This window comes from Ahaetulla prasina, chromosome 16 (genome assembly GCF_028640845.1).
Source record: "Ahaetulla prasina isolate Xishuangbanna chromosome 16, ASM2864084v1, whole genome shotgun sequence".
NCBI classification, from domain to species: Eukaryota; Metazoa; Chordata; class Lepidosauria; order Squamata; family Colubridae; genus Ahaetulla; species Ahaetulla prasina.
The window spans coordinates 6,871,537-6,895,082 of NC_080554.1; the positions used below are offsets into that span (position 1 = coordinate 6,871,537).

The 23,546-nt window shown below is 44.5% G+C and overlaps 1 protein-coding gene across 2 annotated transcripts in view; it reads left to right on the forward strand.

Annotated features, from left to right (window-relative positions):
- The window catches only part of STXBP1 (syntaxin binding protein 1), a 44,877-nt gene extending 23,489 nt beyond the window's left edge, over positions 1-21,388 (forward strand). Inside the window, exons 10-19 of one of the 2 annotated variants that reach the window (XM_058159714.1) lie at positions 312-419; positions 3,782-3,842; positions 4,673-4,738; positions 5,769-5,849; positions 7,154-7,292; positions 7,658-7,767; positions 10,800-10,901; positions 11,856-11,944; positions 14,191-14,345; positions 17,879-18,003. In XM_058159714.1, the coding sequence (XP_058015697.1) occupies positions 312-419; positions 3,782-3,842; positions 4,673-4,738; positions 5,769-5,849; positions 7,154-7,292; positions 7,658-7,767; positions 10,800-10,901; positions 11,856-11,944; positions 14,191-14,345; positions 17,879-17,988 (1,021 nt within the window). In that variant the 3' untranslated portion in view covers positions 17,989-18,003. Of the gene's footprint in view, positions 1-311; positions 420-3,781; positions 3,843-4,672; positions 4,739-5,768; positions 5,850-7,153; positions 7,293-7,657; positions 7,768-10,799; positions 10,902-11,855; positions 11,945-14,190; positions 14,346-17,878; positions 18,004-20,932 lie in introns of those variants that run through there. The other variant, XM_058159713.1, reaches the window with a different exon arrangement.
- Positions 21,389-23,546: the final 2,158 nt, after the last annotated feature.

Genomic DNA, 23,546 nt, shown 5'->3' on the forward strand with positions numbered 1-23,546 from the left:
CGAACCAGATAGTTATAGAGGTGCAGATGACAGACTCAATCATTCCTCTGTAGAACTGAATCAGCAGCTCCTTGGGCAGTTTGAGCTTCCTGAGTTGGCGCAGAAAGAACATTCTTGGTTGTGCTTTTTGATGATGTTTTTGATGTTAGGTATCCATTTTAAGTCCTGAGATATGATAGAACCTAGAAATATGAAGTCCTCATGACTGAAAACTGTCTGTCCATCTTGGTCCCTCCAAAACCCAGAAACATATAGATTGATTGTACAAAGTTACCAATTCGTTTATCTGTGTTCTCTTTCGAAATTCCCAGGTATGACACAAGTGGAATCGGGGAGGCCCGGGTTAAAGAAGTCCTGCTGGATGAAGATGATGACCTCTGGGTCACTTTGCGCCACAAACACATCGCTGAGGTGTCCCAGTAAGTACCGTATTTTTCGGAGTATAAGACGCTCTGAGTATAAGTACCGTATTTTTTCGGAGTATAAGATGCACTTACCTTTTTTTTTTTTTTTTAGTAAAAAAGTTTTATTTTTACAATCATGTCAAACAATTCATTCAATGTACAGTTATATACATTTAGTCGGGCCTGCCCAGTCACCACCCCCCTTTTTAACACTCCCCTCTTCTACCTTCTTTTACTATCCAAACCTTCCTCTCCTTCTCTTATCTACATCCTCTCCTCCCTCCACCCTACACCTTCCTTCTCCCTCTTCTACCCCTCTTCCTTCCTCTTCTCCTCTTTCCTACCTCCTACTCTCTCTTTTCTCCCTCCCCACCGTTCTAAAATGGTAATCTGGCAGAAATGGCAAAAATCTCTGCTTATTTGAAAGACTATACACAAGAAAAATATATTTTAGAATGGAAAATGTGGATTGATTATATTCAGAATAAGTATCAGATGAAAAAATATCGAATAGCATATGAGTAAATTTAGGAAATATTTTGTATCAGATATATTTCTGAAGGAGATGGGAATTGAGAGTGTGATTAAGTGTGGAGAGACTAGAGATTATAATTTAGGAATTATTTTAGATTATGATTGTTAGTTTTGATACCCTGCATTTTGTTCTGGGAAGTCGGGGTGGGGGGTGGGGGTATGGGGAGGGAATTGGGGGTTGAGGCTAGAGATGGAGTGATGGTTAATGTACAGGGATTATTGAAGATGTATAAATATAATTAATGTAGGGTCGGGTCTGCCCAGTTACCATTTTAGAACGATGCACCTACCTTTTTTGAGGAGGAAAACAAGGCGGAAAAAAATCTGACTCTGACTCCCAGCAATTTTCCTCCTTGCCATAGCCTATTGCTGCCTCCGCGCGCCATTTTCTGCCTGTTCCAGGTGCGGGGATCAGAATGGGCAATAGGCCATGGCAATCCCCGCAGCCTGAAACAGCTGATTGTCGGGAGGCGGATCCAACCGACAATCAGCTGCTTGTGCTAATCAGCTGTCCTGAAGCTGAAACTGAAAAGGTCTGTTTGCTGCAAGGAGGAAAATTGCTGGGACGGAGAGGCCAAAGGGTGGGGGCCGGCGGGTGGGCGGGGCTACATTTGGTGTATAAGATGCACACAAATTTTTACTCTCTTTTGGGAGGGGAAGTACATCTTATACTCCGAAAAATATGGTATTTCTTCTTCTGCACTATGGCGCATGGAAGGCTCCATGCTGCCCACATGATTCCCGATGATCTTTCCTCGGAAACGTTAGAGATGAGTGAAAAAGCAGGTCAAGACCTCCTTGAGTGGGCTTCAAGTTGCATGGAGACATCAATGCCCTTTTCTTAACCACAATGGTGTGTTTTTTTTCTTCCATTGCTTTCTTCTGAGATTTATCTTAGCGTCTTTAACATCCAGGACTGGAATTTCCTGGAGGCTCTCATTCAATTGCGACTTGGGATCGACTGTCTTACGTTTTTTGAAATCAACTAAGCTTATTAGTGCCACTTTACCAAAACCCTAGTAAGACCACACCTGGAACACGGCAACCAATTTTGGTCACCATACTACTAGAAAGTTGTTGAGACTTTGGAAAAAGTTCGGAGAAGTTAAGATGATTCAAGGCCTGGAGACTAAATCATATGAAGAACGGTTGCAGGAATTGGGTCTGGCTAGTCCAAAATAAAGAAGAATTAGGGGTGACATGATAGCAGTGTTCCAGTATTTGAGGGGCTGCCACAAAGAAGAGGGAGTTGGATTATTCTCCAAACCACTGGAAGGCAAGACAAGAAACAATGAATGGAAACTAGTCAAGGAGAGAAGCAACCTGGAATTGAGGAGAAACTTCCTAACAGTGAGGACAATTAACCACTGGAAGAGCTTGCCTTCAGAAATTGTGGGTGCTCCATCGCTGGAGGTTTTTAAGAAAAGACTAGACATTCACTTATCTGAGATGGTATAGGTTCTCCTGCTTGAGCAGGGGGCTGGACTAGAAGACCTCCAAGATCCCTTCCAGCTCTCTTCTCTTCTCTTCTCTTCTCTTCTCTTCTCTAAGCTCAAGCTTGCACTGCCATCTGCTGTTGAGCTTGACTCTCATGGCTTCATGGACAACATGTCTATCCAACTTTTCTTGGCACTAGCCAGGAAGTGGGTTTGCCATCAGACCTCACAAAACCATTCAAGTGGTCAGGTGGGGAGAATCAGGACTACACATGAAGTTCATGTCTCCACACGAGAATCTAGTCAACTAACGGACAACACTCAATTGGTGCTAGATGAGAGTTAATGGAATCCAAGAGGGGTTGGACTTAGACCATTTATGGGAACTTAACGATTCTAGGCTGATTCCTCTCTTGACTCCTACCCCACTCTCTGCCCATCCTTCCCGCACATCAAACCCACGACGAGCCATCAAAAATGGATTAATTTTTATAGCCTCCAATATTTTTCAAGTTTGCTAGGTGCCAAGTAGTCACCCCTTTGCAGACATAGTTTGCTTTTTCAGACATAGAATAGAATAACAGAGTTTGAAGGGACCTTGGAGGTCTTCTAGTCCAACCCCCTGCTTAGGCAGGAAACCCTACACCACTTCAGACAAATGGTTATCCAACCTCTTCTTTAAAACTTCCAGTGTTGGAGCATTCACAACTTCCGCAGGCAAGTTGTCCCACTTATTAATTGTTCTAACTGTCAAGAAAATTCTCCTTAATTCTAAGTTGCTTCTCTCCTTGATTAGTTTCCACCTGTTGCTTCTTGTCCTGCCCTCAGGGGCTTTGGAGAATAGTTTGACTCCCTCTTCTTTGTGGCAACCCCTGAGATATTGGAACGCTGCTATCATGTCTCCCCTAGTCCTTCTTTTCATTAAACTAGACATACCTAGTTCCTGCAACCATTCATCATATGTTTTAGTCTCCAGTCCCTTAATCATCTTGGTTGCTCTTCTCTGCACTCTTTCTAGAGTCTCCACATCTTTTTTACATTGTGGCGACCAAAACTGGATGCAGGATTCCAAGTGTGGCTTTACCAAGGCCTTATAAAGTGGCGTTAACACTTTACGCGATCTTGATTCTATCCCTCTGTTGATGCAGCCTAGAAGTGGGTTGGCTTTTTTGGTAGCTGAAGCACATGGCTGGCTCATAATAAAATCAATGCCCATTGTACCAGTTGCTCATCTCTACCATAGCTTCAACTCTCTTTCAAGCGTTGTTCCAGTGCAAGCAATCCAAAATCAAAGAAATGTCTCCATTTCTCTAATTGAAGTACCAATGTATGTGGCATCGATTCAGCTTGCTTCGATTGGATCCGTGCACGCGATTTATTTTGCTTATATTTGTCATTCTCTTCCAGAGAAGTCACCCGATCCCTGAAGGAGTTTTCTTCCAGCAAAAGGATGAATACTGGTGACAAGGTAAGATCAGAAATTAGAAGGTTTCAGGCCATGATAAATCTGGTTTAAAAAAAAAACGGAAAGCAAAGCTTAAAAATACAATATTCTCTGGAATAGCAAAGGAGATCTTTGAAGGGAAAGGGTGAAAAGAGAAGGGAATGGGATATCCTGGGACTGAGCTTATTGGCTGTAACTTCGTCTGCATCTTTTTTGTGAGAGCATTGTACTGCACAGGTAGTCCTCGGCTTATGACCGCAATTGACTCCAAAATTTCTATTGCTAAGCTGTTCAGTTGTTAAGCGAGAATAAATGAATTATGGAAGTTTGCAGATAGAGCTGGAGTGAATTAAACAACCGTCAGCTCAGTTCTTTCAACAGGCAGAATTTGGATTTCATCCCTCTTTTGATAAAGTTGCAGGAACTGGACATGGCTAGTCTAGGGAAGAGAAGGACCAGGGGAGACAGGATAGCGATCTTCTAATATTTGAGGAGCTGCCACAGAGAGGAGGAAGGGGCTCAAGCTGTTTTCCAAAGCACCTGAAGGCCAGATAAGGAATAATGGATGGAAACTGACCGAGGAAAGAGATTCAACTTAGAAATAAGGAGAAAATTTCTGACAGTGAGAACAATCAACCCATGGAACGGAAGTTGCCTTCAGAAGTTGTGGGAGCTTCATCACTGGAGGCTTTCAAGCAGAGACTGGACTGCCGTCTGTCAGGAATGGTGTAGGGTCTAAATGATGTACAAGGTCCCTTCCAACTCTGTTAATCTGTTACGTTTTAGCATTTGATCCCAGTGAGTTCCATAATTTAGATATTTGCTGAGGATCAACCTCTCTTTCTACCTTCTAGACCACCCTGAGGGACCTTTCGCAGATGCTGAAAAAGATGCCCCAATATCAGAAAGAACTCAGCAAGGTATGTTCCTTTTCTACCAGTTTACACTGAAACAATCCAGTCTGCAAAATTACCTATGGAGCACCTATGGCCTTCTTGGCCAGGAGTCAGCAACCTGTGGCTCTGGAGCTGTTTGCGGCTCTTTCATCCCTGTGCTGCGGCTCCCGGTCGCCAGTCGGCTCCACAATCGGTAGGGCTTTCGGTTACGATGGGTAGAGCAAAAAGGACGCCACGCTAGGAGGAGACTCCTAGCTCCAGACTTCAATGGGGGGCTTCCAGTTAGGACCTTTTGTGGCTCTTCGAGTGTTTAAGGTTGCCGACCCTTGTTCTAGACTATCCTGAATTACCTATTGCAGAATCCTAGTTAAGAATTGTGGGAATTGTGGCTGAGCTCGTTTGGCTGTTGAAGCATGGACGGAAACGAGCAAAGAAACTGAGTGGAGATTAAATGTCCCACTCAGGATGTGTCCCAGTGTTTGTGAAGGGATGGGAAGGGAGGAACGGAAGGGAGTGTCCTAGAAAAGAGCATGAGTCCTTGGTGCTCTCTGAGGGTGGTTGCTTTCTTGCAGATGTTTCATTACCCAACTAGGTAGCACCATCAGTGCTAGAAGGGAGTCTGTTTCGTGGTGTGGAAGAAAAAGAGGATTGGGAGGAGGAGGACTGTGCGGTCCTTGATGCTCTCTGAGCTTGGTTGTTTTCTCGCAGATGTTTCTTTACCCAAACTAGGTAACATCATCAGTGCTTAGTGACGACTAGCACTGATGATATTACCTAGTTGGGTCATGAAACGTCTGCAAGAAAACAGCCAAGCTCAGAGAGCATCAAGCACCCCACAGTCCTCCTCCTCCTCCATTCCACATACTTCATTCCCTTCTAGCACTGATGATATTACCAAGTTGGGTCTCGAAATGTCTGCAAGAAAACAACCAAGCTCAGAGAGCACCAAGGTCCTCTCATTTCAACCCTGAACTACACATATTCTCCTCTATTAATAGCAAAGATCATATTTGGATTGCTGAATTCCTCTTCTTTCTTCTTGTGTTGGGCCTAGTATTCTACTCATCTCCACCTGGCTGAAGACTGCATGAAGCACTACCAAGGCACCGTGGACAAACTCTGCAGAGTTGAGCAGGTAAGTCGTGCGTGTGCTTAAAAAATTGTGCTTGACCAAAGGATGTTTTGAAGAAGCCTGTGGTCAACTTATCTAGTTTTTTTCCCCCCCGCTCCCTCTCTTGCCTTGAAAATCTTCCCAGAATTTGATAGGCCTTTCAAGAAGTCAAAGAAACAGCTGGCTTTCTTGCTGACTATAGTGCTTCTCTTTAATGAAGGAGTAGATCCTGGCAGGTGTTCTGATCCGGCTCCCAAACACGACAAACCCTCTGCAGTTGAAGCAGTGATTCCTCTATTAGGAGTGCCAGCAGCCCTGGCAAAAAAGTTTTTCTCTCACTTTAAGTCTGTCTGGCAGGGAGATGAATAGCTGTCTGCCACACCTATTCATCTCTGCCCCCTGCCTTTTATCCTCAGAGCGAGGGTGGGGCTTCGCTAGCAGCGGTGGCTCTTCCATCCCAAGGACTGGCCCACAGATTTCCACTGCTCTCCTCCCCTCTGCCTTCTGCGCATTCACTCGTCAGGCACTGGACCCAGCTGTTCTTCTTCATCAACCACCTCCAAAGCTGGGGGCTGTTGACTGTCCGCCCCCTGCCTTTTATCCCCAGAGCTAGGGTGGGGCTTCGCTAGCAGCGGCGGCTCTTCTGTCCAAAGGACCGGCCCATAGATTTCCACTGCTCTCCTCTCCTCTGCCATCTACACATCCACGCATCAGGCACTGGACCCAGCTGTCCTCCTCTTCCTCATCAGCCACCTCCAAAGCTGGGGGCTGTTGACTCTCCGCCCCCTGCCTTTTATCCCCAGAGCTAGGGTGGGGCTTCGCTAGCAGTGGCGGCTCTTCCGTCCAAAGGACCAGCCCATAGATTTCCACTGCTCTCTTCTCCTCTGCCATCTACACATCCACGCATCAGGCACTGGACCCAGCTGTCCCTCCAAAGCTATGTGGGCTGTTGACTTTCCATCTGAGGGCTAACAAATGACCCAGACTCCGCCTCTGTCTCTCTCTGTCTGCCAGCTCCATTCCCTCTTCCCTCTCGGAGCTCTCCCACACCTCCTCCTCCTCCTCCTCCTCCTCCTCTGATTCGGCTGCTGGAGAAGCCGGCGGTGGCCAACAGGCCACAACAGCAGGCTTACCTTGACTAATTGACTGGTTTTAATGGTCAACTTACACATCCCTGGACTGTTTTCTCCAAACCCCCCCCAAAAAAAAGAAGCTCTCCTGGAAGTTGAACCCTTTAGTTCCCAGTTCATCCCAACCTCAACTGTGCAGGAAAGAGCTCCCCAATGTCCGGGCATAATTAAGTGGAGGGAGATGTTCTGTCTTGCCAGGATCTGGCCATGGGTACCGATGCAGAAGGGGAGAAGATCAAGGATCCCATGCGCGCAATTGTCCCCATCCTGCTTGATGCCAACGTCAGCACCTACGACAAAATCCGGATCATCTTACTCTACATCTTTCTCAAGAACGGTAAGAGGGCCCCCCCATTTAGACTGGAAGCCATTGGGAAGACGTGAGGATATGTGGCATTCTGAGAGGAAGGGAAGCGTTTTCACAACGCTGAAGGCTCTTCTTTGCTTCCGTTGGTCACTAGAAAATTGGAGAGTATTATAAAATATTAGGAAATGGCAGGATGGGCATCTAAAGAAGAACTGATGGTCGCGGGAGGTGAATCATAGAATAACGGAGTGGGAAGGGACCTTGGAGGTCTTTTAGTCCAACCCCCTGCCTAGGCAGAAATTCTGGGAGTTGAAGTCCACAAATCTTAAAGCTGCCAAGGTTGAAGACCTCTGTCCTAGAACATGACGTATGGTCCTTTCTCCATCTTCCCCCAGGGATCACCGAGGAGAACCTGAACAAACTGATCCAGCATGCTCAGATCCCTCCTGAGGACAGTGAGATCATCACTAATATGGCCCACCTTGGGGTGCCCATCGTCACAGATGTAAGTCCTGCTAGGTTCTTCTTTCAGAAGCTCTGAAGAGGTGACCCAGGTCTGATTTGTTTGGAAGGGGGTTGATCAATGGTGGGATTCAAGTAATTTAACAACCGGTTCTCTGCCCTAATGATTTCTTCCAACAACCAGTTTGCCAAACTACTCAGAAAGTTAACAACCGGTTCTCCCAAAGTGGTGTGAACTGGCTGAATCCCACCACTGAGGTTGATCCATGTTGTGCTTGGACAGCCGGGGTCCCAATGGTGGAATGAAGAAGCGGAAAGAGAACAAGTGGTAAGAACAAGGTCCCAACCTTGCTTGGGGCAGCAGATTCAGGATCGAGACAATCACTTTAACATAATAACAGAGTTGGAAGGGACCTTGGAGGTCTTCTAGTCCAACCCCCTGCCCAGGCAGGAAACTCTACACCATTTCAGACAAATAGCTATCCAACATTTTCTTAAAAATTTCCAGTGTTGGAGCATTCACAACTTCTGCAGGCAAGTTGTTCCATTTATTGATTGTTCTAACTGTCAGGAAATTTCTCCTGAGTTCTAGGTTGCTTCTCTCCTTGATTAGTTTCCACCCATTGCTTCTTGTTCTACCCTCAGGTGCTTTGGAAAATAGCTTGACTCCCTCTTCTTTGTGGTAGCCCCTGAGATATTGGAACACTGCTACCATGTCTCCCCTAGTCCTTCTTTTCATTAAACTAGACATACCGAGTTCCTGCAACCATTCATCATATGTTTTAGCCTCCAGTCCCCTAATCATCTTGGTTGCTCTTCTCTGCACTCTTTCTAGAGTCTCAACATCCTTTTTACATCGTGGCGACCAAAACTGGATGCAATATTCCAAGTGTGGCCTTACCAAGGCATTATAAAGTGGTATTAACACTTCATGTGATCTTGATCCTATCCCTCTGTTTACTTTATTCCTTGGCACTTTCTTCTAAGGTTCTCCCCAGGTTTTCTCTTGTGTTTGACCACAGAGTCAGGTACCTATTGCTCAGTGGTGGGATTCAAATAATTTAACAACCGGTTCTCTGCCCTAATGATTTCTTCCAACAACCAGTTCACCAAACCGCTCAGAAAGTTAACAACCGGTTCTCCCGAACCGGCTGAATCCCACCACTGCTATTGCTAGGATTCTTATTCGAGCCTGTAGACTTTGGGAATAGTTGAAGAAGAAAATCTGTAGAGATTGTCAATCATGCTGGTCAGGGGTTGTCCCAAAAGGTGCTTTTTCAGGAGCCAACTGGAAAAAGCACCTGTTGTGACCCAAGTTCCTGGACCCGGACTCCTGGACTCGGATGATTCAGAAAGTGAGGGAGAAGACCTGGCCAACCCTGCTTCTCGTGAGCCCTTTCCCTCCCTGGCACCCACTCAAAGGGAGGAGGAGGGGCCGGCAAAGCCTGATTCCTTGGAGCCTCCTTCTGATTTGGCAACGCCCCAAGAACAGTTTTGGAGTGATGCAAGGTTACGAAGACGTGATCGGCATGCGCAGCAGCGGAAGAGTTGGGACAAAGCCAAGTCATAATTGTCATGCAGTGACATCTGCAGAGACTATAAATAGGAGGCGGGACTTCCTGGTTTTTTGTCTTGGACAAAGTAATGAATTTGCGCGGGCAATCTGTATCAACGGAGGGAAGAATATATTTGTGAGTAATTCTGGCCTTATCTGTAATTTCCTTGTTATCTCCAGAAACTTGGCAGGCCCGTGGGTAGACGTAGCCAGGACATTTATATATATGTAAATAAATCAGAAAAGAGGCCTCTGACTGACTCTTTGCTGGGAGTATTGGGGGAAGGGAAACAGAACAGCACCTTTGGGACAACCATGACCTGGATGACTGACAATCTTGACAGACTTTTAGCTTTACAATTTGGGATGGATACCCTTGGAATGGGGTGGGAGTAGGAATGGATTTCCAGAGGGGGAAAAAATTGCAGACCTCAGGAATCAGGAGCACCACTCAGGTGAGTTGTGAGGACACAGATAAACCTCCAAGGGCTTCAACGACCCTCTAAAAGGATGCAAAGGACCAGCTCTCCGCAAGGAATATAAATCCTTCCATTCCTCACCATCCAGTCAGAGCTGAAGAAGCTTCTTGGATGAGAAGCGAAACGGCTTCAAAAGAAAAAAACCAGAAAGTCCAGTTGCCTCCTGAAAAAACAACAACAACACCTTTGAGTTGAAGGAGAACTCAGCCATCAATTCAAGGGTCTTTGATCCTTGGAACCAAAAAAAGGTTCCATCTAGTCCTTGGGCAACAAAGTACCTTCAGTTAAGCTTGCAATTAATTTTTTTTTTTTTTGCAATGGTAGTAGATAAACCATCAGGGTAGTTGATATTATGAAAGTCTGGTATGGATATTCTCCTTAAGCACCCTCCTTTGGAATTTATATTTTCATAAAAATCTACCCCTATCACGGAATTATCTATTTAGCAAATGCCTAACTCCTTGGCACTCCCTGAGCTCGGTTGTTTTCCTGTAGACGTTTCATGACCCCACTAGGTAACATCATCAGTGATAGAAGGGAGGAGGAGGAGGAGGAGGAGGAGGAGGAAAAGATAAGGGGTCCTTGGTGCTCTCTGAGCTTGGTTCTTTTCCTTCAGACGTTTTGTGACCCAACTAGGTAACATCATCAGTGCTAGAAGGAAGGAAGTTTGCTTTCTTTCCCTTCTGACACTGATGATGTTACCTAGTTGGGTAATGAAACATCTGCAAGAAAACAAGCAAGCTCAGAGTACACCAAGGAGCCCACAACCCTCCACCTTTTCCTCCTCATTTCTTCCTCTTTTCCTCCTCTTTTTCCTCCTCCTTACCACACCCCACTCCCTCCTAGCACTGATGATGTTACCTAATCGGGTAATGAAACATATGCAAGAAAACAAGCTCATAGAGTACCAAGGATCCCTCACCTCCAATCTCACACAGAAGCCTTCGTTCCCAAAGCCTAGAAGGTTCCAGTTTACTCTCGCATTGGGAATAAGCCTGGTCAATATCCCTCTGACTCTTATTTTCTCTCTCTTGTGTCCAGTCCACCTTACGTCGTAGAAGCAAGCCGGAACGGAAGGAGCGTATCAGTGAGCAGACTTACCAGCTCTCCCGGTGGACTCCAGTAGTCAAAGACATTATGGAGGTGCGTAAAGTGGGGTGGCTCTTGAAGCAGGGGTGAAATGCTACCGGTTCGCTCCGGTTCAGGCGAACCGGTAGCGGCTGCGGCACGTGGTTTGGCGAACTGGTAGCAGTGGCAACATAAGGCTCCGCCCACCCACTTGGATGCTGTTACTTCCTGGTTTTAACCAGGAAGTAACCTGTTTTTGACCCTCTGCACATGCGCAGAATCTGTGCGCATGCGCAGAGGGTCCAGAACCGGACATGTTGATGGCATGCATGTGACCGGTAGGGAAGGTAAGTACCATATTTTTCGGAGTATAAGACACACCGGAGTATAAGACACACCTTAGTTTTTGAGGAGGAAAATAAGAAAAAAGCTGATTGGCAGGTGGATCGGCCTCCCAGAATACCCCCAATCAGCTGTTCCCAGAGGTGAATTTTAGCAACAGGTTCCTTGGTTGTGAGCTCTGTGCCTTGCTCTTTTTTTCTGCCTCTGAAAGCCTCTGAAACAGCTTCAGAAAAAAAGCCTCTGAAGCTCTATTTGGGGGCTTCTTTTCTGAAGCTCTGTTTGGAGGCTTTCTTTCTGAAGCTCTGTTTGGAGGCTTTTTTTCTGAAGCTCTGGAGGCTTTTTTTCTGAAGCTCTGTTTGGAGGCTTTTTTTTCTGAAGCTCTGTTTGGAGGCTTTTTTTTCTGAAGCTCTGTTTGGAGGCTTTTTTTCTGAAGCTCTGTTTGGGGGCTTCTTTTTTGTTGCTTTTTTCAGCCTCTGAAACCTTGAGAAGCTGAGCTACATTCCGAGTATAAGACGCACCCAGATTTTCACCCTCTTTTTGGGTGAAATTCTTGCATCTTATACTCCAAAAAATACAGTAGATTTCACCCCTGTCTTGAAGGCATGAATCTCTTTGCTTTATGCTTAAGACCACTTGCAGACGCTCCAGATGCACTAATCATTTTTTTTCCTGCTTCTTTTTTTTAAGGATGCTTTGGAGGATAAACTGGACACCAAGCATTACCCGTATATCTCCACTCGCTCAGCTGCTTCCTTCAGCAGTACAGGCGCTGTCAGGTAAGAAGGGAGCATTCCGTCAAAACTACAGGTAGCTCTCGACTTACGGCCCCAATTGAGCCCCAAAATTTAGGTGGTTAATTGAGACATTCATTAAATGAATTTTGCCCCATTTTTACGACATTTTTTTCTCTTTTTTTTCGGGGGGGGGGCACTAAGTGAATCACTGCAATTGATAAGTTAGCAAGCCGGTTGTTAAGTGAATCTGGCTTCCCAATCTGACTTTGCTTGTCAGAACGTCACAAAAGGGGATCATGACACACACACACGAACACACACACAGAGGACTCTGCAACCGTCATAAGTATGAACCAGTGGCGGCTGAATTTGGATCATGTGATCATGGGGGTGGCTGCAAAGATTGCAACCGTGTAAAACGGTCGTAAGCGGGTTTTTTTCTGGTGCTGTTGCAACTTGGAACGGTCAGTTCGATGAATTGTTTGTAAGTCGAGGACTACCTGTATCGGGTCTAGGGAAGCATAAGTAGGTTTAAGGGAAGCCGAGAGTAAACTAAACTCAATTAGATCTAAGTGAAATGAAGTCTGAATTGGAGACCGGTGAAGCTTATCAGTTGGGCCAAGAATGTTTGTGGACATTTATTCATTTATTCAATTCATTTATTTGTAAAATGTATTGGCCACCCATCTTACCTCAGGTTAATGGGACATTGGATCTCTCTCTCTCTCTCGCTTTCTCTCTCTCTCTCACATTATCTATCATCTACCTATTAGTTATCCCTGACATCTATCAATTGTAAAATCTATCATTTATCTATCTATCTACCTATCTATCTCTTATACATCTATTATCTATCTGTATCATCTATTTATTCATCTATCAGTATCTCTATCTATCTGTCTATCTCTTCTATTATCTATCTGTATCATCTATTTATTTATCAGTATCTCTACCTACCTACCTACCTGTATCATCTATTTATTCATCTATCACTATCTATCTGTCTATCTATCTATCTATCTATCTATCTATCTATCTATCTATCTATCTATCTATCATCTATCATCTACCTACCTATCTCTTATACATCTATTATCTATCTGTATCTATTTATTCATCTATCAGTATCTCTCTTTATCTGTCTATCTATCTATCTATCTCTTATACATCTATTATCTATCTGTATCATCTATTTATTCATCTATCAGTATCTCTATCTATCTATCTATCTCTTCTATTATCTATCTGTATCATCTATTTATTTATCAGTATCTCTACCTACCTACCTACCTGTATCATCTATTTATTCATCTATCACTATCTATCTATCTTATCTATCTATCATCTACCTACCTACCTATCTCTTATACATCTATAAGATATCATCTATCAGTATCTCTACCTACCTACCTACCTACCTACCTACCTACCTACCTACCTACCTACCTGTATCATCTATTTATGAATAGAATATATTATATATATATATATAATATATATATATATATATATATCTATCTATCATCTATTTAGACATCTATCATATCTATCTACCTACCTACCTGTATCATCTATTTATGAATAGAATATATATATATATATATATATATATATATATATATATATATATATATATATATATATATATATATATAATATATATATATATATATATTTGTTATATATACTAATAGAATAATAATAGAATAATAGAATAGATGTATTTATGTACACTGAGAGCATATGCACCAAGACAAATTCCTTGTGTGTCCAATCACACTTGGCCAATAAAAATTCTATTTTATTCTATTCTATTCTATTATTCATCTATCAGTATATCTATCTATCTATCTATCTATCTATCTACCTATCTATCTATCTATCTATCTATCTACCTACCTACCTACCTACCTACCTACCTACCTATCCAGCTGCCTACCTATCTATATACCATATCTATCTACCAATTTACCAATCTACCTACCTATCTCTCCCTCTATCATCTATTTAGACATCTATCATATCTATCTATCTGTCTGTCTGTCTGTCTGTCTACCAACCTACCTACCTCTCTCTCTATCACTCTTCTCATATCATCTATTTATACATCTATCTATCTATCTATCTATCTATCTATCTATCTATCTATCTATCTATCTATCTATCTATCTATATCTATCTTGCAATGTTGCATTTAAGTACTGCGTCACTGGGGTTCTTCCAGATCATATCCTTATTTTCTTTTCTTTTTTTCCTCTTTCCTTTTCATCCTTACCCCTGGTCTTCAGTGCCCGCTATGGACACTGGCACAAGAATAAGGCTCCCGGAGAATACCGAAGTGGTCCTCGCCTCATTGTTTTCATCCTGGGCGGGGTTGCTCTGAGCGAGATGCGCTGCGCCTACGAGGTGACGCAAGCCAGCGGAAAGTGGGAGGTGTTGATAGGTAAGTCCTTGTCTAGCTTGGAGTCTTCCGCTCATGCTTGCTTTGCTCCTCTCCACTCTGTCTTCCATCATCTCCAACTGTCTCCTCACCTTTCTCTTGACTTCGAGGCCACCTGCCCACAAACTCCCTGGGGAGCATGCTGACTTCCACTGCCCTGACCTGTACTCTTCCCATCCACTCCTACAACCCTTCAGGATATTTGAGGGGCTATCACAAAAATGAGGCGGGGGGGAAGGTCAAGCTGTTCTCCAAAGCACCGGAAGGCAGGACAAGAAGCAAGGGATGGACATTAGAGGTGAGGGAAGAAGCAGGCCACGATGTAAAAAAGATATGGATAGCGTGATGGTGTGAAATGGAATATGTTTCATGTTATATTTTAGATTATGTTTGTTAGTTACTATACCCTGTATTCTGTTCTGGGAAGTCTCGGGGGGGGGAGGGGGGAGGGAGGGGAAAGGTGGGGGGGAAAGGGGAAGATTATAGATTGATTGATTGCCATTGTACAGGAATAATGGTAGAATTAAATAAGTTGGAAATAAATGGAATGGAAAGGACAAGGAAAGAGGAGTAAAGAAGGAAGAAAGTAGGTAGGCAGGTAGGTAGGCAGGAGAGAAGGGAGGGGGAAGAAAGGATAGGAGGAGAAAAAGGAGGGGAAGATAGAGGGTTAGAAAGGATGGAAGTGAGAAGTGGGAAAGAGGAGGGGAAGTAGGAAAGTGAGGAGAAGGATGGTGGGGAAAGTAGAACAAGGATGAGAAGGGTTGTCGTGTCCCACTCCTCCTCTGATGGCCGGGTCAGGGAAGTCCGTATCAAGCGTGGCCGCAAAGCCTCTGCAGCTTTGCTAAAGTTCTGTCAGAGTTCTCAGGGCAGGCAGGAGACCAGGATGTGATTTCAGCAATCCAATTTAGACTTTGCCTGACTCAAAGAATGCCAGAAAGTAGATCCTTTATATAGGCCATGGGGTGTGGCTCCATGACTCAGCACTTATCCAGGCCTGCCCCTCCCTTCCTTTTGCTGACGTCGCCTTTCCATTCTCCGGAAGCGGGGATCTATCCACTGCATCATTTCATCCCCAGCTGCCAGCAATCCCAGCTCGTGGCTGGCTTCAGGCGCACATGCTATCGGGGGGGAGGTTTGTTTGCTCGGTTTGTCCAGGCATGGTGCCAGGGCTGAGGGCTGGAGGCATGCCAGGACATTCTTCTGCACTATCAGTCTCTGGCTGAGATAGCAGGAGATGAGAGGGGCCCGGCTGCGGAGAGGGGGACGAGCGAGGCACAACAAGGGTAGAAAGGATTAAGGAAGGGAGTGGCGGCTGAGCAGGCCCGATTGAGCATAATCTGAGTATAGGATCGATTGTTGGATAAGTGATTGTACTGTACACTGGTCAAATTGTGGGAATTATTATGGAAAATAAAAATTTTTTACCTGGGGAAAAAAAAAAGATGTGGAGACTCTAGAAAGAGTGCAGAGAAGAGCAAGAAAGATGATTAGAGGACTGGAGGCTAAAACATATCAAGAACAGGTGCAGGAACTGGGTAGGTCTAGTTTGATGAAAAGAAGGACTAGGGGAGACATGACAGATTATCTTTATCTTTTATCAGCCTCCGAACCACACCCTCACGAACACGTCTCTCCTTTGAACCGCTATCTTTCCATTCTTCCCTTGTTTTTCCCCCCTCCACGAATTTTTCCTCTCTTAGGAAGGTGGCTTTCCCCAAACTCCTTTTCTTGACCTCTTCCTCCATTGCTGTCTCCTTCCTTATGTCATCTCACTTTTGTGTGTGTCCAAAAGCGTGCATGATACGTCTCCGGCTGTTCTGTCCCCCCCTCGCCTCCGTCCGAGCAATAATTAGCCGGCAACTATCAGCTCTGGCAGCAAACTAGCGAGCGTATGCCAAGTGTCTCTGTTATCTCTCTTGATGCCGATGAGTCAACCAAGAACAAACAGTACTTCAGCTCTAGTTAAGCAGTTGATTTGCTTGCCACGAAGTGGTATAGCAGCCCTTGCTGCTTTTATATCCTGTGGGGTGTGGCTCCATGACTCAGCACTTCCTAGGCCTGCCCCACCCCTGCTTCTGTTGTTCCCGCCTCTCCTGCCTACGAAACCTAGGGTCCAGCCAGGCCTGATTGCCATCAGCCGGGTCTGAAGGCGTGGCCTGGGGGGAGGGAAGAGTCAGGGGACGGAGGCCTCGTTATCTCCTCCACCTGGCCTGCCTCTGGCTCTTGGAGCTGAGCCAGGGAAGCCGGTGCTCCCGAGGTAAGTCCTGATGGCCCTTCCCCCTCACTTTCCGGGTCACTTTCTGGCAGGGGACCTGGCTCGGGGGGTGCAGACACAACACCGGCTTTGTTTAGTGTCGCTTCTAATGTTGAACGTTGCTCTTTCCGCGACGGGTTTAATTGGGCGTTGCTCATTCTGCAAAGCATATTTATTTATTATCGGGGTGGGGTGGGGGGCTGTTCTTTCCCCTGTTTATAAGACTCGTGTTCTTTTGACTTTTGCTCCAGTCGCAAAAATTGCCCAAGCAACTTCCTTTATTCAGCATGTCCCAGTTCCGAGTTTTTACCCTTTAAAAAAAAAAAAGTTTCAAATTTAAAGTTTCCTAAAGTTGTGCCACTTAGATAGCCTAATCTGTATTTTTTTTTAAAAAGAAAAATAATAATAAGCATTAGGATGGGAGATTTAACAGTTCAGCAAATTAAACCTTCCATTATCTAGATACTGTATGTATCCATACCGAGGTGGTGAATATATTGGTATGTCGGAGTTTCCTCTGATTAATTTTGGCAGGTGTGGTTGTGGGGTGTTCTATTGCAGCACCCCAAAGTGAGGTTTTCTTTCTGCCCCACAGCTGCCTTCTTTGCTCCCTGTCTCTCTCTCTCTCTCTCTAGGTGTGATTGTGTCATTGTGTTTCTCTTGCCATTTCTGCTTCATGTGTCATCACTGGCTTCCATCACAGTGATTTTTGGTGATATGAATTGTGCTGTAAATTTTTTTTTTAAAGGCATAAACAAAATTTTTTGGCATGTTGCTTTTCTTTCTTTCTTTCTTTCTTTCTTTCTTTCTTTCTTCCTTCCTTCCTTCCTTCCTTCCTTCCTTCCTTCCTTTCTTCCTCCCTCCCTTCCTCCCTCCCTCCCTCCCTTTTTTCTATTTCTCCTTCCTTCCCTTTATTACTTTTCTTCCTTCCTTCCTTTCCGTCCTTCCTTCCATTTCTTTCTTTCCTGCCTTTCTTCTTTCTCTCATTCCTGTCTCCTTCCTTCCTTCCCGTCTCTTCCTCTTTCTTTCTTTCTTTCTTTCTTTCTTTCTTTCTCTTTCCTTTCTCTTTCTTTCTTTCTTGCTTCTTTCTCTCTATACCTCTTTCTTTCTTCTCTCTCTCTCTCTCTTTCTTTCTTCTTTCTTTCTCTCTCCTTTCTTTCTTTCTTGCTTCTTTCTCTCTCTACCTCTTTCTTTCTTTCTTCTCTCTCTCTCTCTCTCTCTCTCTTTCTTTCTTTCTTTCTTTCTTTCACCAAGAGTCAGCCCGCGCTCTATTTTCTCGCAGGTTCTACTCACATTCTTACTCCCACCAAATTTCTCATGGATCTGAGACACCCCGACTTCAGAGATTCTACTAGGGTCTCTTTTGAGGAACAGGCTCCAACTATGGAATGAGAGCTAAAGAGAACTAAAAAAAAGTAAAAGCAATTTATCTTGAGAAGAAACTCTTCCCTTTTTTTCCACCCTCCGGAAGGGCTTCTTTTGATATTTCTCTCATCCCCTTTCTTTCTTGCTTTTCCGTTGGTTCCTTTCTCCCTCCTCCTCTTTTTTTTTCTGATTTCTTTTTTCTTGGTATGAGAAAATGTTTGCTTCAAAAGGACAATTTTGAAACTGTATTTGAGGCTGCTTCCATGCAAAAACGGGACCATGATTTTCTTGTAAGCAGAACTTGCCAATTTGAACTAGTAAGTCAAGTTTTCAAGCAATGTCTTAGCATCACTGTGGATGCTTGCCCCGTTGCGAATTCTTATCTATTGTTCCATCTCCTTGTTCTCTCTCTGCTATAACTGTCAACCAATGCAATCCTAAATTGCATTAACAGAGGGATACAATCAAGAACAATACCGCTCTATAAAGCCTTAGTAAGACCACACCTAGAGGACTGCATCTAGTTTTCGTCACCACCCTATTAAAAAGATGCTGAGACTCTAGAAAGGATGCAGAGAAGAGCAACCAGGATGATTCGGGGACTGGAGGCTAAAACATATGAAGAACACTTGCAGGAACTGGGTATGCCTAGTTTAATAAAAAGAAGGACTAGGGGAGACAGGATAGCAGTCTTCCAATATTTGAGGGGCTGCCACAGAGAGGAGGAAGGGGGTCAAGCTATTTTCCAAGGCACCCGAAGGCCGGACAAGGAACAATGGATGGAAATTGATCAAGGAGCGATTCAACCTGGAAATAAGGAGAAATTTTCTGACAGTGAGAACAATCCACCCATGGAACAGAAGTTGCCTTCGGAAGTTGGGGGAGCTTCATCATTGGAAGCTTTCAAAGAAGAGACAGGATGGCCATCTGTCATAAATGGCGTAGGGTGTGCGTGGACCTACAAGGTCCCGTCCAACTCTGTTCATGTGTATCTAACTCAAGGAGAATCAGGTCCTAGAGAGGACTGGATCATTCCAATCTCTAAGTGGGGGGAAACTCCCTTTGCGATGGCCCTCTCCTGTTTATAACCACCAGCAATGTATGGAACTTTCTCTGCCTTGCCTGGGCTACTATGACCTCAGGGTGCTACCTGCAAACTGAAGTGGTACAGTCCCTGGGCTCTGGAGGATCCTCCGGAGGCTGAAAACAGGCCCATTTCTGGACTTCCGGTACTTCCGTTAGGCCCATTTTTTGCCCTCCAGAGGCTCCGCGCGGGCCCTGCACTTACCTGGCATCCAAAATGGGCCACGTGGAGACTCCTGGGAGAAGCGGGGTTGGCAGGCTCAGTCAGTCCTTGCAACTACCGGTTCGGCGAACCAAATTAAAATGACCATTCGGTTCATCCGAACCGGTCAGAACCGGCTGAATCCCACCTCTAGCTTAAAGCGATGGCCATTGGCACGTATGGATAAAACTCCCGTCTGCTTTGATTTGGCTTTTCTGGATTCGAGGAGAAAGTTGGCCTTCTCTGAAGAAGTCCTCTTGGCCATTGCATGCCCAGATGATCCCCCATGGTTTCAGGGTTCCAAGGAACACCCCCAACGAAACAAGGTTCTGAGGCTTATTAGAGATGTCATGTTGGCACAGCTGGGAAAACCCGAAACTGAAAGCTTCCAGGTTTTCCACACCCAGTTGACAGTTCACAGCCCTGCCTCACACCCACAAGTTCATCACATTGTCCAATCAACTCTTCACACTTAATTGGATACCATCTTCCGGCAGTCTCCGTCAGACGCAGGATGTCCTTGAATACGGAATGTTGTTATGACTAACTTTCTACCGCTCCAACAACAACCCCCTCCCAACTGCCCCAGCTAAAATATGTGGCAGTTAAGAAGCAAAAAGAAAATTGCCTTCCAAAACTGACACATGGTCTCCTTCTGCTGCCTCTCTTGGTAGATGATGGCCCAGCTCTTGAACTTCATGACAAATTCTGCATATCCTCCTTCATGTCCTCATTGCACTTTGATTGCTGTGTGATTGGTTGGTTGGTTTTTTTTTACAAATATATATATTGATTTCTTTTTGGTGATGGGTGGTTTCCATTTTGATTCCTTTCGAGTTATTTTTCCTCCCGCGCTTAGATGTAGTTCCATAGGCTTAACCTTTTGCAAACATTTCTCTTGATATATATATATATATATGAGTGTATATATTGATACATGGGCCTGGTCTCATGACAGGGAAGGGATCAGGGGTGGGGAGGGGGGGGGCTACATCCTTTTCTGCTTTAAATCCCAACAAATCTTATATGTGGGCAATCACCCCGCTTTTTCAAAAGGCAGCTGGATTTTTGTTTTTTCCCTTGAAGAGGTTTCGCTTCTCATCCCAGAAGCTTCTTCCATTCTGACCGAACTGTCTGAAGACTGAACTCTCTTCAGTCAGAAGGGAAGAAGCTTCTGGGATGAGAAGCGAAACCTCTTCAAGGGAAAAAAACAAAAAAACAAAAGTCCAGCTGCCTTTTTTGAAAAAGCACCTTTGGGACCAAAGTGACTCGGATGACTGAAAATCTCCATAGACACGAAGGGTGGGCAATTTTGAGTTTTCCCTCCCCCTCTCTTTACCCTTCTTTCCCCCCCCCTCTCTTTCTCTGCCTTCGGAGTAGATATTTTGTGGGGTGGGTCACCCTTTTGAGCTTTTCAACCTTTGAGGGGGTGTGGGAGTGAATGAGTGGGCTGGCGGGGTGGGGTGGGGGGAAGGCGAGGACTGCCGTGGTCACTCTGCAGTCATCCAGAGGTTGAGGAGCTGCTAGTCCCCACAATGCAGCTGGCCTGGCAAAGGATCCTGGGAGTGGTAGTCCAGGGAGATTTGCCAAAGTCTCAAGATAGCCCACCCTTGATTTAGGTGCTCTTCTGCTCTTCCTTTTTTTGGAAATCTGATTGTCGTCTTCTCCTTGTTTTCCTCCTTCCAGGTTCTACACATATCCTCACCCCACAGAAATTGCTGGACACGTTGAAGAAGCTGACCAAAGTGGACGAAGAAAGCACCAGTTAAACATGCATCGTCTTCATACTTTCCTCCTCCTCTCTCTCTCTCTCTTTCTCACGCGCTCTCTCTCTCTCTCGTTGACCTGCTCCCCGAAAATCAACTGAATCGTTGGAAAATCTGGCCATCGCTGTTGACTTCTGGGCCTCCACTGCCTCTCCTAGAGTTTAAACGCAAGACCTTCCCGAACCGTCGTTCCTCACGATTCCCTCCTCATAGGAAGCCAAGCTAAATAGGAAACAAAAATAATAAGAGTAAGAATAATATATGCATCGGGTCTAAAGGACGAGTGGGGAAAGATAAAAAGAGTAATATATTCTGTACTATAGATACGATCTCTGTAATGCACCCAAGAAAATAAAAATTGTCAGGTTCAACTGTCCATATGGGAAGACATCCCCTCCCGCCGCTTCATCATTGGAGAGAGAAGACAACGGTGGTTATATTTTCAATTCTGTCTTTTGGTTCCTCCCACCACCCGTTATTCCGCCCCCCCTTGCTTGGATGGACGAATGCTTGTGACTTATTTATGGCTCTGTAATCCTGTATTTAACCCCCCCCAGTCCCTCCCCCCCCCCCCGATGCAAACTGTGAATATTGTCCCCTAGGCGTCGCAATTTGCTTGCATTTTTGGAAATAACTGTAATAACGTCCCTCTCTTTTCCCCTTCTCGCATTGCTGTCGTTGGGGTTGTCGTCTTGATTATGTATTTCTTCTACTAGGTTTTGTTCTGTTGTTTTTTTGTTTTGTTTTGTTTTGTTTTGTTTTAGTTCCTTGATATGCAGCCAGGCTGGCTTTTGAGAGATAAATGATATATCTATATCTATATATATCTATATATACATATATTTTCTGGATGTAACCTGGTTGTTTCTCCTTCCTCCTCTTCTCTTTTGGGAGTATGTCATATTTTTCCATCAAAGCATGGCATAAACTTGCTTTCTTAAAGCCTGCCCGAGAAACAGATAATGTTTTCCCCTCTATCTCAGGTCTCCTGATGGCTTTAAATTTTGCTGAGGGATGCTGGCCAGTAAATATCCTTGGAAACTCGTGGTAGTATTTTGGTGCAGAGAAATTTAAAAAAAGAATTAATAATAACATCATTGGCTTCTGGAAACCATTTGTCCATTTGATCGGCGAGATTTCTAGCCCAATGAAGAGACCGAGAATTTTCTCTTTTCTCCTCATCCTTCCACTTCCTGCAAGGAGGGATAAGTTGAGAAAGAGAGAGTCCATGTGTTAAATCTTGCAATTCACCCGTTTAGTTTTAAGAAGAGCCTTCCCAAGATGGCTCAAATCTGCTATGTGCTATATTTTGGGGTTGTCCCAAAGATTGCTTTTTTTCAAAAGCAAAGCGGACTTTGTTTTTCCTTGAAGAGGTTTTGCTTCTCATCCCAGAAGCTTCTTCAGTTCTGACTGAACTGTCTGAAGACTGAACTCTCTTCAGTCAGAAGTGAAGAAGCTTCTGGGATGAGAAGCAAAATCTCTTCAAGGAAAAAAAAAAGAAAAGGTCCAGTTGCCTTTTGAAAAAGTACCTTTGGGACAACCGTGACCTGGATGATTGAGAATCTCCATAGATGACTTTCGGGGTTTCCCAAAAACCTCGCTCCTTCCAGCTTGCTTTTGTATTCCAGTTTCCTTGGGTGAGCTTAGGGAAGGACTCTTCTATGATCCATTAAGCTTTATTTTATAAGGTGTTTTTTTTTTATTTCATGGTTGGCTGATTGACCCAAGAAGAACTTGGAGTCTTCAGCATTGATCTTAGAAGGTAAGGATGGGCTCTCAAGCTGTAGTAGTCTCCATGTTTGAGCAAGCTAGTGTGATTTCCCGCTTCCTGAGGTCTTGATGCAGTTTTCAGCGAAAAGAGAGAGATATTCTGTTTTCTCTGTTGAGGAAACTCAACTGCAACTTGAAAGACAAGAGTTACTGATCCTTCCACGTTCACCTCTGCTTAACAGTTTTTGGGCAGTATTCTTTCTTTTCTTTTTTTATTCAACCATGGGTCGAAAACATGTCTGTCTGCCTATCTCTCCATCACTTTAGCTATTGTCTATCTGTCTGTATCCATTTCTATATCCCTTATTACAACCCTGTAATTCCTTTACCCATTCAAGGTAGAGTGGAGGGGAGTGGGGGCATCTGATCGTTTAGTGGAGATTGATCGATCGATCTGTATCCATCCATCTCTGCATCTGTCTCTCACTCACTCTAGCTACCTAGCTGTCTTCCATCAATTCTTTTTCCATTCATTTTATCCTATATCTATCTATCATCTATCCTTTCTCTCTCCATCCATCCATTCTGTCTGTCTGTCTGTCTACCTTATCTATCTATCTATCTATCTATCTATCTATCTATCTATCTATCTATCTATCTATCTATCTATCTATCTATCTATCTCTGTCATCTCCCTCTTTCTCTCTCCATCCATTCTATCTACCTCTGTCTGTCTACCTCTCTCATCTCTATCTCTCTATCTCTATCATCTATATATTTATCTATCCATCCATCATCTCCCTCCCTCCCCCCTCTCTCTCTGT